This window comes from Pteropus alecto, unplaced genomic scaffold (assembly GCF_000325575.1).
Source record: "Pteropus alecto unplaced genomic scaffold, ASM32557v1 scaffold182, whole genome shotgun sequence".
NCBI lineage: Eukaryota > Metazoa > Chordata > Mammalia > Chiroptera > Pteropodidae > Pteropus > Pteropus alecto.
The window spans coordinates 1,178,382-1,193,835 of NW_006433946.1; the positions used below are offsets into that span (position 1 = coordinate 1,178,382).

The window sequence follows — 15,454 nt, forward strand, 5'->3', positions numbered from 1 at the left end:
GGCAATGTCTAACTGCAATGATGCCAGGTCTAGAAGGACAAAAGATATGTGTAAAATGGAACATCCACTCTGCCTAATAATAGGAGGCTGGAGAGAGCTGGTCTGATATCCTGCTCACAGATAAAAAAGGAGCAGTATCTATTTTAAATGAGATAAGTGTGCTTCATATATCTTGCAAGGACAGAGATAACTTTGTTCTTTTAATCATTATTATTTATTTCTTAAAGCTTAGTCTCTCTCACACCTAAACCTATGGAGCTCAAACCTCAGGACTAAATTCTTAAGACTAGAGAGAGTTGTCATTCTTACCAGTAAGCCTGATAAGTAATATTCTATAAGCTTCAGACTTTATAAAGCAGATAAGTTTGTCTCCCCTGACATGACTACATTAATCCACTGAATCAATTTACTTAAGCTGTGTTGTGGAGCAACTCAGCCACGATTTAACTGAGCTTAAAAGTACTTTCAAGTTTGAGTCACTGCTTCACGTGAAATTCAACTCACAGTATCCCTTAATAAGTTCTATGTTGACCTACTGCAACTATGTAAGAAATGTTCCTGTTGGGTTTATAGGGTCACAATGCTGTAACATCAAAAAGAATTTAAGGAGAATTAATTCAAGTTGTTTTAGAAAATCAGAATCACGAGTAAAAGATTAAAAATGAGACGCTTGGCTAGATTCTACAAACGAAATTTAGTTACTTAAATATTTATAAAATTATTTAGGTTGTTGAAGTTTTATCCTTCAGAAATTTGTTTAAAAAATATTTTACATTTAAAAAACATTTTAAAAATAGTTGTTGGTTCTGCAGTTTATAGCCTGAACATTATTAAAATCTATAGAATGACACACAACATGCAATCAAAGCTAAATGTAGAACCCAAACCAGTATACAAAATAAGTCACAAAAATGTTACTAAGTTTAACTAAAAATTTAAAAAAATTTACTAAAATTTCTATAACTATGCATAATAAGCTGTTTTCCATAATATGCCGTCAATTTATTTACATTCTTCTTCCATTTTACTAAATCTATTAAAACAAAACAAAACAAAACAAAAACACTTTTCTTCATTTTTAAAACGTTAACCTCTTGAAGACCTTCTCTCAAACTTATCATTTTTATCAGCATTTTTGTTTTCCCATATCTCCATTCAGAGATGTTTTCTCTCTGATCACCCTTGTTTCATTTTACTCTTACAAATCATTCGTTATCATGGGCTTGTTCTCCCAGAACTCGAATCATTCTCCTTTACTCCCATCTTCTCATCATCTAGTGACGCTGAGTCTAAATCCTGGCATATTTGCTGTTTTAGAAAGAGACACTGTGGGAAGATCTCAGTGTTGATGTAACGTGATAAATGAAGCATATTCTTAACATCAGTTTCTTTAGCTGAGGTGTAGGGTTTTTCAATATCTTTACCTTTCTTCTCTAATGTATACAAATTTACAAGTAATAATTATTGATAAAAAATAAGCAAAAACTTGGCAAATCGTGAAGTTGAATTCTTCCAGAGAAGTGACCACTAAGGTGAATTTTTACAGTCATAAAGAAAAAAATCATTTGTAAACAATATAAGACTATGTCTTTCAGATCCTAAAATGTACTTTTGTGAGGTCAGTCAACAAAGGGAAAATATTTTCAAAAGCTTGTACAGTCTATGCTTTATGATTATTAAAACGTTCAGTCAGAGTTCAGAGATAAGTGCATCTCAAGTGGGCCTAAAGGTAATTTATTTTAACTAACAAAAGGGACCATCAGAAATCTAAAGAAAGCCTGGAAAATTTTGCATTAAAATTTTGTTTGATCATATATGTTATATCTCTATATTTCTGGAGGTCTAATATCTCTATGGAATCTCTCGTAAGGTCTAATTCTCAAAAATATATAATCATACTTCTAACATTCAGGTCTTATTAATAATATGTACATACATCTTTGAGTAGTTCCAAAATATATTTTGTCTCGGGATGTTGGGCTCTTGTAATATGGATAAGCAATTTACCTTTCAAGTAGCTCAAATAAGGAGAGAGAAACTAGGTATGAATGTCAAAGGCAACCACCCTCTACTTTAGAAGCCTCCTCTTCACTCCAGAGCTTTTGCTTTTCCATTCCCCAGCCATCCATGTCAGGAGCTTTCACAGGGTGGAACTGACCTAGGGGAGTTCGGCTTCTGCATCCGTTCATTCAGATTTAAGATAGATTAAGCTATTTAATAGTAGGCCTTTTAGTTTATTATAAATCTATTCTTTATTAGGTGATTAGTATATGCCAAAAACTAGCTAAGCATTTCAAGTACATTATTGTAGTTTTTGAGAAATCTTCTAAGGTAAGTGTAATTATCTCCATTTTGTAGATGTGGTAATTGAGGTTTAGAAAGATTAAGTGACTTTCTCATAAAAGAAAGTGAAAACAACTAGGATTTATATCTTCTGGCCAATTTCAAATCCAATGTCTTTGCCCACTAAGCTGTACTATACAATACAGTATACAGTTAATAGTATTATCTTTAGATTCTGGACAATTAGGTTGAACTCCTTGGTAATAGCTGTGTAAACTTAGGAACTTCCTGAATCATTTTCTCAGCTTACGGTTCCTCAATTGTAAAATGAGACTAATGATAACTGAACTCTTTAAATCACAGAAATATTGTGAAAATAAAATTTAAAATGAAAATAAGTTATAAACTATAAAGATCTATGTAAATGAATGCTATTCTAAAATTTGGACTTGCGCATATCAAATACATTTAAATCCGTCAAATTTAAATTTGATAGACTCTGTGAAGTAGGCATAGTTGACCACTAAGTCAATTTCAGGTTATTACAGTAAACTTAATTTCTATGCTGAAAAATTAGGTGAATTAAATAACTCAGCCGATGATTTGATACATGAGCTATTACTTGATGATTTTCTCAGTTAAGATGCCCTCTCATCCCACTTGGTGGTAAGTAACTCAATTCATTTAAATGTGTTAGAAGAATACTGTGCTTCTTAAGGCATCTAAGAATAGAAGTGCAGCTGGACCTGGGGAAAGCCGAAGAGCCAGAAGGTAAAAACTGTAAAAAACTGTGTCTTATTCTCTCTGATTCTCGTTAGCCTCTGTATAGCTGATTTATCCTTTTACATCACTGAGGACTGGCTATTTCTGGTTCTCATTAACATACATGGTTCAAAATGGAAGCTTCTAGTAGGTTTGATATCCCTTCATGTTAAGTTCCTCAGGTAGCATTATCAGCATCTTGGGATTCCAAATCCAACTTCTCTGGGGAGAGAATCTGATTGGCCTCGCCTGGGTCCATATCCACTCTTATTACAGGATCACTTAACATTACAGGATCACTATTAACATTTTGTCCTGAATAATTATTCTTTATTTGGTGAGGGTGGAGGGAGGCTCTCCTATGCCTTGTAGGATGCTATTAAAATATTGTCTATAAGATTACTGTATGTATTTCACACAGTAATCTCATTTTGTTTTAGAATCCTCCTTGAAATTCTCATCAAAACACTGCTGCCTTAAGACATTGTTTCCATTAAATAAGATAAGTCTACACAGAGATACTATATCCCTTTAAATAAGTTGTCTACACTGAAATACTATGTCAAAGATCCAAAGTTTTTCCCAGACAAGAAAAAGCTAAAGGAGTTCATTATCATCAAATTCCAGTATTACAAGAAATGTTAAAGGGACTTTTTTAGGAAGAAAAATAAAGATAAATAATATGAATAATAAAATGGCAATAACTTCATATCTGTCAATAATCACTTTAAATGTAAATGGATTAAATGTTCTAATCAAAAGACATAGGGTGGCTGAATGGATAAGAAAAAAAGACCCTTACATATGCTGCCTACAAGAGACTCACTTCAGGTTGAAAGACACACACAGATTGAAAGTAAAAAAAAATGAAATAAAATATTTTACGAAATTGGAAATGAACAAATAAAAAGCTAGGGTAGCAATACTTATACCACACAAAACAAACTTTAAAACAAAAGCTATAACAAGAGACAAAGAAGGACCCAGTAACTCCATTTCTGAATATTTAGCCAAAGAAACCCAAAACACTACTTTGAAAAGACATATACAGCCATATGTTCATTGAAGCATTATTTACAATAACCAAAATGTGGGAGCAGCCTAAGTCTCCATCAATTGATAAATGGATAAAGTGGTACATATATATAGAATAGAATATTATTTAGACATAAAAATAATAAAATCTTGCCATTTGTAGCAACATCGATGACCTAGAGGGTATTATCCTAGGTGAAATAAGTCAGATAGAGAAAGACAAATACTGTATAATTTCATTTATATATGGAATCTCAAAAACAAAATAAATGATTAAACAAAACAGAGTCAAGTCATAGATACAGAGAAGATTTTGATAGTTGCCAGATGGGAGTGGGGTTGGGATGAGTGAAAAGGGCGAAGGAATTAAGAAGTACAAATCGGTAGTTAGAAAATAGTCATAGGGATGTAAAGTATAGCATAGGAAATATAGTTAATAATATTCTATATATGGTGTCAGATACATGCTAACATTTGAGTGAAAACTGGTCAGGCATTTTTACATATTTCCTAGTATATGCATAAATTGTATTTGGAAGAATATATAAAAGTAGACAAGAACATTTGGTGTCTACGGGATGCTGAAGGACAAAGTTGGGATACATATGGGAAGAAACCTTTTATTTTATACTCCTTTATATTTTATGAATATTGAATGAGAAAATCTCCATGAAATTAAAGATAAACTTAAGAAATTATTTACCATAGAGCATATATATTTTCCTATATCTTTTATCTTAGGTGGCTCACAATAAGGTAATTATTTTTATATTCTGTATTGAAACAGAATCTAACGATTATCATAAACTGAGAAAATTAGACATAACTAAACTTTCATCCAACAGTATAACAAATTTCTACAATATCTCATATTTGTATGTTTAAATTTTAATAGTATTTTCTGTGTGTCTTCTATGTTAAGAAAAAAAGGAATACATTTCAAATAGCTGTCACACTGTTTTCTATATATTATTTTGGCTTTTGTTACTATAATGGGAAGAAAAGTCTTTACCATTTTATTTATATAGAGCATTTTGGTTTCCCTTTTAAATCATTTATCCTTAAGATTAGTGAAAGTTCAGTACTGATTTAAGTATCATATGACTTTAAGAATGCTAAAAAAGTTAGATATTTGTCTTTATATTTGGTACACTTTGTTTTTAAATGTCTTAACAATGACGATAGCTCATATTTACTTTAATAACTAATAGAAGAAACAATATACACAAAGGGCAAGAAACAATGTTTAATAGTGACTCTATATCCATAATTCACATAGTTTATAGCTCTGTGCCTAGAAGATACACAGTGCCCTTTCCCTTTCTTTATTTTTCTAATGAATGAATGGTGATGTAACTTTGAGAAAAGTATTGAGATATTCAGTCAAACCGAGTTATTATTTTGTACACATTTGGAATTCTACTTCCTCTGACTATAGACTCTGAAGTAATAGCAAATATCACCCCATCTGTGTTGTTGATATCATTAACCTAGAAACTACAAAGAAATATAAGAAGCAATGATATATTATGTTTTATTTGAAAGAAACAAAATTAGGCAGTTTATTTGGATAGAAGCAAATCTACCACAAGGAGCCAAAAGTTCATTTTTATATTTCTAATCACGGAAAGTCTGAAAATCATCAATTATTAAAATTACATGGCATTTCAAGCCTATATTTTCTTTTGAACACTTACAAGTCTGGCAATGATTTTCTGTGGGTCCCCAGCATCGGCCAGTACAGGACTTATGGCAACGTCCACCTGTAAAAGAGAAAAACACACATGCACATTATAATCTTTCGCTCTTTGATTACAAGTAACTCCTCAAAGGAAATATTCTTGCTCCTTTAGGAGAATTTTTAATGTCATATTAGAGTTGAAACATAGCTCAGAAAATGCCTGCTTAAGTAACAAAACCTCCTCATATTCAAAATCCTCTTGTTATTTTTTATAAGAAAAGGAAGTCAATGAATTGTGGATATTGCCAGATACTAAGAAGTAAATATTTACATGAAATGAGTTTCACTTTGACTACTCAAGAGTTTTATTCTCATGATCTATTCTTTTTGATATAATTTCTGTATTCATGGCTTACTGATATCAAGGAAAATTAAGGATTAAATCAATAGTTAAGTTGAAGTCTACTACATCAATAATACATTCTTACAAACACATGATAAACCATCAGAACAAAAAGGTTGTATACATAATTTAAATTATCTTTTGTTGCAGGAAGTCATGAGAGGATATGATCACCAGTTGAACCTTGAGCAGGACCCGGGCAACTGGAAGATCCTCACCTACCTCTTGTTCATCCTGCCTACTATTTCCATACTAGCAGGTGTTTCAAGGGCATACCTTTGAGAGAGTAAGGCATTGTTGAGACTATCTGGATTGAATAATGTGACTAAACCCAGGCAAGGCCTCTATACGAACTTTTAAAATTCTGGCAAGGGTGTGTGGAAATCAACTCAACTTGTGGCTGCCTAAGACAAGCTTCATATGTGAGTTCCCTTGCTTATTACGCCTGCCACCTACCAGTCTGGAGCTGTCTGGCGCTTTCTTTGGTCTCTCCTTGCCCTCAGAGTACAGAGCCAATGTGCGAACCAACATCCTTATATTAAAAATTCGAGCATTTAAAACAGCTACATTTTATTTTTTAGAGAGCTTAATTTCAATTATTTGACATCTTACTCTAAAATTTTTATCAATTCTACCTTCATTTCCAAATATCAGCCTTTATCTTTTGTAGTGGCATCTTCCTTTTAAAGACTATGCTACTATGGGTATTTGCCTCTACAAGTACAGTTGTCTCACAGAGAAATTCCCATAAGGACTGAAAATTAGCTAGAGAGATTGTGCCTAATAACTTTCTTTAAAGTTTGCTTCTGAATGCCATAAGTTCATTCTAAATTTTTGTAGGTACATGGGTATGGAATGAAGTTATTTTTAGAATGAAAAGTAGACATGAAAATCTATTAAAGATGAAAGCTTTTCTATAGCATACATTTTATTAAATCTTTAGGTTAGTTTTCTAATATTAATTGCAAATAAATACATGCCTATTCAAGATGTTTATTTTAACGTAATTAACTATATTGCAGATTATGGACTAGGGTTCTATCAACTGTTTCCATCTTTCCTTGACCCCCAGTTTTTAACTCTTCAACTTGGAAGTTCTCATACCTGGGAAGTTTTTGTGTCTGTCTGCCTGTCTGTCTTTCTGTCTCTGTCTCTGTCTCTGTCTCTCTCTCTCTGAGAGTGACTGAGTAAATCTGTTAAGGAACAGATTCAGCAGACACACTTTCTTAGGCTGAACTTTAGACATCCTAATGGTCTATCCTTCTGCAAATGAGCAGTACTATTTCCAAGTTAATATAACACTTAGGCTTGATTCCAATCACCTTAAATGTGTCAGGATCCTTGCCACAACAGAGTTTATTTAAAGCAATTCTGTTTTTGAAGCACTGCTGCTGACATCACTGGCGTATAATATCCTGTCATTCCGCCATCTGTTTATTTAGATCTAAACACATTATAACTACATAATGCAAGCTCATTCTAGCTGACAGGGAAAGGACTCCATCTGGCCTGAACAATATAACTTTAATCAGTGATAATGATAATTATTATTAAAAACCTACTGGAGTTCTTTTGTACAAAGCTAATAAATCTAAATTGATTTATACCAGTGGAAATTAGAAAAACTGAAATAAAATGGAAAGCAGTGAAAACTTTTTTTTGAGTACAAACTTTTTATGAGAAAGTAACTAATGTTAATGTATTTTTTTAGATGTTAAAATCTCTTAAATTGACAGATTAAGTGGTCTGTTAACTGAAACTATCTGAAGGAGAAGATGATCTACCATTTAATCTGTGACTTCTAATTGTGTTTGGGACTAATAAAATATATAGCTTTATATATTGGAGGTAGAGTACTATCTGTAGCTAGAAAAAAAAGTTTAGTAATATTAGACGTTTTAATACTCTTGATGTTCTCTTTTTATTGGATTATATAATTCTTACTTTCTTATATTTGCAGTTTCAATTTACTACCCCCAAGATCTACTTCCAGATTCAAGATAAAAAGGAATATTACTATGTATTTAAAATTTTATTTATGGTTCTTGACAAAGTGCCATGGCAAGGCTCACCTAGTTGGGAACAAATGATAAAGTGCCCCCCACTTGACACACACACAATTTAAATAATTTAACCTTGACTGTTTACATGCTGTTATGAAATTGTGTGATAGTTTCCATTTTTTAATTCACATTTAAACAGAAATACCTATTACTGCTATTAAAGGAAGCCAACAACTGCCTCTCTTCTATGATTTTACTCAGCCTTATGCTCCCTTAACCTTTTTGGAAACCAAGAAAAAGTGATCACTTTTCAGGATTCTAATACCCCAAATGTGCTGGAGGGCCATGAACTGAATGTGCTTCCAAAAATGGTTGTTCATTCTCTCCTGTCCTTCATTTCATTGTCTCTAGAGCTTTGACCCTTTTAGAATCTGCTTAGGCATTTGGCTCAGCATTCATCTTCAAAATTATGTAATATATAGCACTTGTGCTAATTTTCACTGAGTTGTGGCAATTAAGTAAATGTCAAAATATCTGACCAAAATCTCTCATTGGGGATATTTCTGAATTAATGCATTTGCCACACTTTCACGCCTGCAACTTTAGTTTGATTCTTGTAGACAATTGGGTAGTATAGTTTTATAGACTATTATGTTCAATATGTTTTAAAATCTGTATTTAGCTTTAAGTTCCCAACATTTCTGTTGCACAAAATGTTAAAAGACAAAAAAGGTGGATAAAAGGTTTCCTTAGTTATTATCTATTCAGAATAAGAAAAAAACATATCTACGAACTTTTTCCTACCTTCCATCTACCTAACCATAAGTATTTCTTGAGTACCTTCTACATCTGTATATTAAGAAGTATGTTAAATATTAGTTAGGTTGTAACAGACATGGTTACTAGTCTAATAAATTTAGAATTGATTCAGAATTTTTTTGAAGAGGAAAGGTTTTGAGTGTTCTGTATCTAATGTTTACCCTCCATGGGTTTAAGGAAAGAAGCCAATAAATCTGAATTTTCAATAGTCTTCTAGCTCAGGAAAGAAGAGCTGGATGAAGCCAGGTCGAACTGAAACATTTCCAATGTGATACCTGGTGGCTCAGAAGTTTGCTACATTCTTTATACAATGATTTATCTATGTGACATCTAAAATGAAATCAGCTCAGAGCATTTCAGTGGCGAGGATAAGTATGACTCTTCAGGGTCCCTTGTTTGTCTCCTAACAGAAAAAAGAAGTACTTTAACTATGGCCCAATATTATATTGAGAACTTTCTTTCTGTCCTTTATCCTCAAGTACACAGTGCTTAAGGAGGTTGAATTGATGAGAGAAAGAGACTATATTGTCACTAATATTTTAGTGTGAATTCGTTTTACAAACTACTTGGCTAGTTGTACATTTTTAAATGAGAGCAGCAAACAGAGGAATTACTCAGATAAATGACCTATGTAAATGGCAGAAACATTAAGGAGAACAGAGACTTTGCCAGTGCTGTCCAGATCTGCCTATTTACAAGTTCTAATCTGCTATTTAATTCTTTTCTATGCTTATGACAATAATTATTTTACAACTATGTGAGAAAAAAAGTCTCTTAAAAATAAGAATCTGATATTTCCATTCAGCTTAGTGATAGCATAGTTATTTAAATAATATTTCTACCTCCTGTTATTCTTAATCAAAGACATGAAATATAAAAAAATTATTACAAATATTTTTGTAACTTTAGCAACCAATTAAATCTTTTAGAATAAGTGCTGATTATTGCACATCAGCATTATTTTAATTCAAAGGCACCTCTGTTTTGACAATGCATTTTACTCATTTTACTCATGACAAAGTTCATATTTTATGCTTGTCCAGATGATGTTACTAAAAATGTAACTTTTGCATTCTTTTTAATTTTTTAGGATCTAAAGTCCCAGAGCCACTTTGATATTTTTAAGAGTCGTAAATTCATGCTACAAGTTTTGTTTGTGGAACTGTCTGACAGCAGAGATGGTATTTAATATGTACCTCTGGACTGCTTTTTGTAAGTAATATGCTAGGACAGGTGAAGAGTTACAAAATATAAAGTCACTGGTGACCATAAAAGATTATACCCTCTAGCTAAAGACAATACAGTTGTATTTCTGAATTCTGCTTTCAGTCCTTTTAAACTATGGCAATCTTGACCTCTTAAAACTACTTTTACTGGGGAAAGAATGAGAGAATGATACTGTTTTTATGATTATATAATTAAAAAGAGGGAAGTAGAACATTTATTGAAAGTACACTAAACCAGTTGCAGGAAATAGGCAAAAATTAGTAAATAATTATGATAATCAAAATATTTGCTAAACAAAGGTTTTCATAAAGTGGAGAGAAAGACTTTGAAAAAGTTTCTGCAGAGGGGTAGCCATTTCAATTAGGCTTGAATGTCTAGTTTGTCCAGTAGAGAAGGGGAGAGAGGGATAGTTCTGGGTTGAACCTAAGCAATGACACAAAGGCTTGGAAGAGCACAACTCTTTGCTGTCATAAACAATAATTTAGGGTTCCTTGAGCAGTTTGCTTCAGAATAACAGCTCTAGTGTGAGCTTACAAAGTGTCTTGAAAGTCTTGTAAATGGGTTGGAGTTTACTCTGTACAAACATTATGGAGTCAGTTAAAGACTTTTGAACACTTAAATGACATGGTTTGACCTGTAAGATAGAAGAAGGTTTCAGGTTATGGTTCCCAAAAGATAATGTTGACACTTGGGTAGCTTGTGCAAATACTGATTTTATAGTCTGAGGTGAGGTACACAAATCCATATTTTTAAAATGCAATTCTGATGACTCTGATGATGATGATTCCAAGATGACAAAGCATATGTAAGAAATAATGGTTAGGCATATAGTTCTAAACTCTGTTAACATCATGATCATATTTTGAGACAATAAAATAGTCCTCCCTATCCGTGATTTCACCTTTCTTGGTTTCAGTTACCCACAGTCAACTGTGGTCTGATAATATTAAACGGAAAATTCCAGAAAATAAATTAGTAAGTTTTAAATTGCACACCAGTCTGAGTAGCATGATAAAATCTTGTACTGTCCTGCTCCATCCTGCCCAGGTCATAAATCATCCTTTCGTCCAGCATATCTGCAATGCATACACTACCCGCCCATTAGTCACCTAGTAGCCATCACAGTTATCAGATTGAGTGTCATGGTATCACAGCGCTTGTGTTCAAGTAATCCTTATAGTAACATCTAATGCTACATCACAATGCCTATGTCATTAATCTCACTTCATCTCACTATAGAGGCACTGAATTATCTCAGATCATCAAAAGAAGCATGAGTATAGTACAATATTTTAGAGAGACACTGCATTCATATAATTTTAATTTTACAATATATTGTTATAATTGTTTTACTTTATTGTTAGTTGTTAATCTTACTGTGTCCACTTTACAAATTAAACTTTATCATAGGTATGTATGTATAGATAAAAACATAGTGTGTGTGTATATAGGTTTTGGTACTATCTTCAGTTTCAGGCATCCGTTAGGGTTCTCTGATACACCTGAGATAAGGCAGAACTATTAAACTTTAAGTGTTAGATCCAATCAGATGCTTGGTAACTAAACTTATAGAATTAAACAGTATAAAATTCTGCAGTCTCTCATTTCTCAGTATTTACTCTTTGATTTGTGGATATATTTCCATAGAGTTGCATTTTTTCCTCCAGCAGTCCTCAAACATACATAGCTTTTTATCCCCCAAATTTAAATTCTTATAAACCACCCATATTATAGTAAAGTCAATATGATTCCAGCAAATGATATATTAGTAGGGTTCAAAGATATTAATGTAATGTGGAATTTCTGTTTTTATCAGATATTAATATTTCTCTCATTTTTTATCTGACAGTTCTCATTGTCATGTGTTTATTAATGCCCATATTTTTGTTACATAAATTGACTTTACATTTTCTTCCATTCTCAATTCAATCTTCTCATCTTGCTTATGACTTGAAAGTTAATTATTGAATGGAAACTTTAACTTTTATACATTTTGCTATTCAGAAAAAGTGGGCAGGTATTTTCACTAATTAGGAAGACAAAGTTAGAAATTAAAACTATATGTAATTAGAATTTTCATCCAGCGAAAAATTAAATCAGGAATTAGTAGTTTAAAATGCTTTAAATAATCACTGGATTGAGAAAGAAATCTGTAATGTCAATCTTATTAATTTTTTTTTTTTTTTTTACAAACACCATCATGTTATTCAGGCAAGCAATCTGTAGAAAAGGATTTAGAATAGCATATATACTCATGTGATCAAGATTAATTTTGAACAAAAGTGTGAAATACATCGTTTAGTCTGCAACACTTTTATCCACCTTTTCCTTAGGGGTTCAACTCCCTGCTGCTCTGACTGCCAAAGCACAGAGCATCTCCCTGTACCACCTCAGATGAGATTACCGGCAGATAGCTAACGAACTGAGCAACTAATCTGGTGCACAGAATTCTGCAATGATTTGAAAGCACTGAGCCTACCTAACAAATTTTCATTTTTCTTGAGGCCTTTTGTAAACATAAATCAAACTAGAGGATAAATGATAATGGCAGAAACCTCAAGTACAAAGAGAAGGCTGGACAGTATGAGGTAGGAAAACATACAAGAGTGACATTTTTCAAAACCTCTTACATCATTCATAGGGGCAAACTATCTAATCTATTAGCATGTTGAATGTAGATCTATTTCTACATATAGACACGAGTAGAATGGTTAGATTTATATAAATTTCACAGTCAAAAGGAAATTTGATAATATTCTATTTAGAATTTATGAATGCTGATTATCATTTACATCTATAGCCTCATGTGATCATAAGAGTGACTGATAGTTACAAGTAATCTAATATACATTATGTCAAAATGAAATAAATGTTAACGGACTATTTCTCTTTGAATGGAAAGATATGAAAAAATGCTATAAACCAATAGAGAAGAACTTAAAAGGTAATAATATTAAAGGAGCCAATTTCTTTTTGGAAAAGCCATATTATCAATAACACAAAATGACTCGAATTTTGAGAAAAATTAATTTTTTTCCTGGAAAACTAGAAACTTTCATTTTAATACTGTCGAAGATTTCTTCCAAATCAAGGAAGTAGAAAGCATTAATTATCACTGTTTATAGCTGTTATCAGAAAGTAGAATATAGGAATTCCACCTACTGTGAAACAGAATTAGTTTCAAACAATGTCAAGTGTATTTCTGAACAAACTGGATAACCTTACCAGTAGACTTAACGAACATATTAAGATGTGTCTTCTGTATGTGGTCAACAAGAGGAATACGGATAGTTAGATTTATGAGCACTTATACTGAACTAGCCAGGCCACCAAGGGGATCTAGGAATGTCCTTTAGAGTGTAGTCTATGTAGACGATATCTGCTTAGAGGTTCACAGAGCAAAAACCTGTTCAGCCTCATGTGTAGTGGACCTCTCAGGAATGTTCTAAGAATTGTATGTATATTAACTCAGTTGATCTTCATATAACCCTAATAGGCTGACATCCCTCCAAAATTTATATGTCCAGCCTAGGCAGAGTTCAGTGCAGGTCTATGCTTCCACCTGCTTACATAGTATCGCCATTTGTATGATTAGCGAGCATTTACTTATTTACATGTCCCAAATTTAATCCTGGATCTTTCCACCCCATCAAAAAATTATCCCTGTAATGTCTTTTCCATCTCAGTCAATGGTAGCTCAGTTTTTCTGTTAGCTCATGTTAAAAAGTTTGCAGTAATTCTCAGTTCCCTTTCTCACAGGCCAAATCCAAAATCATCAGCATATCCAATCTTTCTTAACTTCAAAATATATCTAGCATCCTGTCATTTCCCACCACCACACCATTAAGCCACTGTCATCTATTGCTTGGTTAATACAATAACCTTTCAACTGGTGTCCTAGTTTCTACAATCTCTTTACAATCTCTTCTCAACATATTGGTCAGTGTGAGCAATAGCTCATATTTGGATAACTGTTCAAATTTAAAAAACAATTGGTAGATGAAAACATGAGCCTAAAGTAACACTATGAAATTTGATAGGATCAATGTAAATTTCTGCATTTGTGATTCTAAATCAGTATTTCATGCTGATTTAGATATACACATATCAGCAGGTATATACACATACACAGAGTCTATCTAGCATGAGACAGGTCAGAATTTCAATTCTCTATTATTGGCTGATTGGCTGTGTCATTCCTAAGGCAGATTAACTTTTTTGACTGGATTTTTTTTTTTTTTGCATTTACGTGTTTCTCTTATACATGGAAATTCACAGCATGCTGCATAATCCAATTTATAAATCATGATTGACCTCATATATCATCTATAATATATTGAGCACTTTCTACATTCTAACTCATAGACTAAAGATCTCCACATAGCATTTCATTTAATTTGCACAACAACATTATAACTGAAGTAATGTTCACAGGTAAGAAAACAAGCATCCTTTAAGTGAAACCAGAGACTTATTTCTTTATAGCATATTAGACCTTTTTTATACATAGCACGATTATTTGTCAACATGTTTTTCTCTTGTACTTTTTTTTGGTTTCTAAGTGGCATTTACTTTGATTCTATTATTTGCTTATTAAGGTGGGGCTGACAACTAAATATAATCACATTTTGGTAATTGGTATATATAAATGTAATGAGAAATTATAGCCAACAGTTTAGGAAAGATAAAATATTTGAAAATACTATTGAGTACATAACCAATTTACAATATTGTCATTTACAGCTCTAAGTGTTCTTATAAGTGCTAGTAAATGCGGAAAACACAAGCTTCAAAATAATTTTTATCTGTATTCAGTTTCCGTATTTACAATTGGTGGGAGCTTAGGCAGGGAACGTAAGAGCCGACTTTCCTCATTAATAAAATATAGACAATACTTCCTATATACGTTAGGGGTGATTAGGTAAAATAACATGTGAAGTACCTGGCAAGAAATAACCATAAATCAATAGTAGTCCCCTTCTCCCTCCCTCTCAACATTGCATATAAAAGTATTAAAAAACAACAGAGAAACAAAAGGTTAGAGATGGCAGAGGTGACATGGCAGACAAATCTAGTAATCTGGAGACAGAAATGTTTATACAGACAGAGTTGAAGTGATCAGTAGGGTACTACAGTCAAACAATAGAAAAGGGACAGAGTGTGACATCTTAGGAACTTGAACAGGCTTGGTATATAAGGACAAGTGGGTATCAGAGGTCTCTGCATGCTTTGGCAAGTTTC

At 32.5% G+C, this 15,454-nt stretch overlaps 1 protein-coding gene across 1 annotated transcript in view; it reads right to left on the reverse strand.

The window, feature by feature from the left end:
* Positions 1-15,454, reverse strand: part of ERBB4 (erb-b2 receptor tyrosine kinase 4) — a 988,299-nt gene that overhangs the window by 315,270 nt on the left and 657,575 nt on the right. Inside the window, exon 5 of the mRNA XM_006908488.3 lies at positions 5,778-5,843. Coding sequence (XP_006908550.1) covers positions 5,778-5,843 — 66 coding nt within the window. The remainder of the gene's footprint in view (positions 1-5,777; positions 5,844-15,454) is intronic.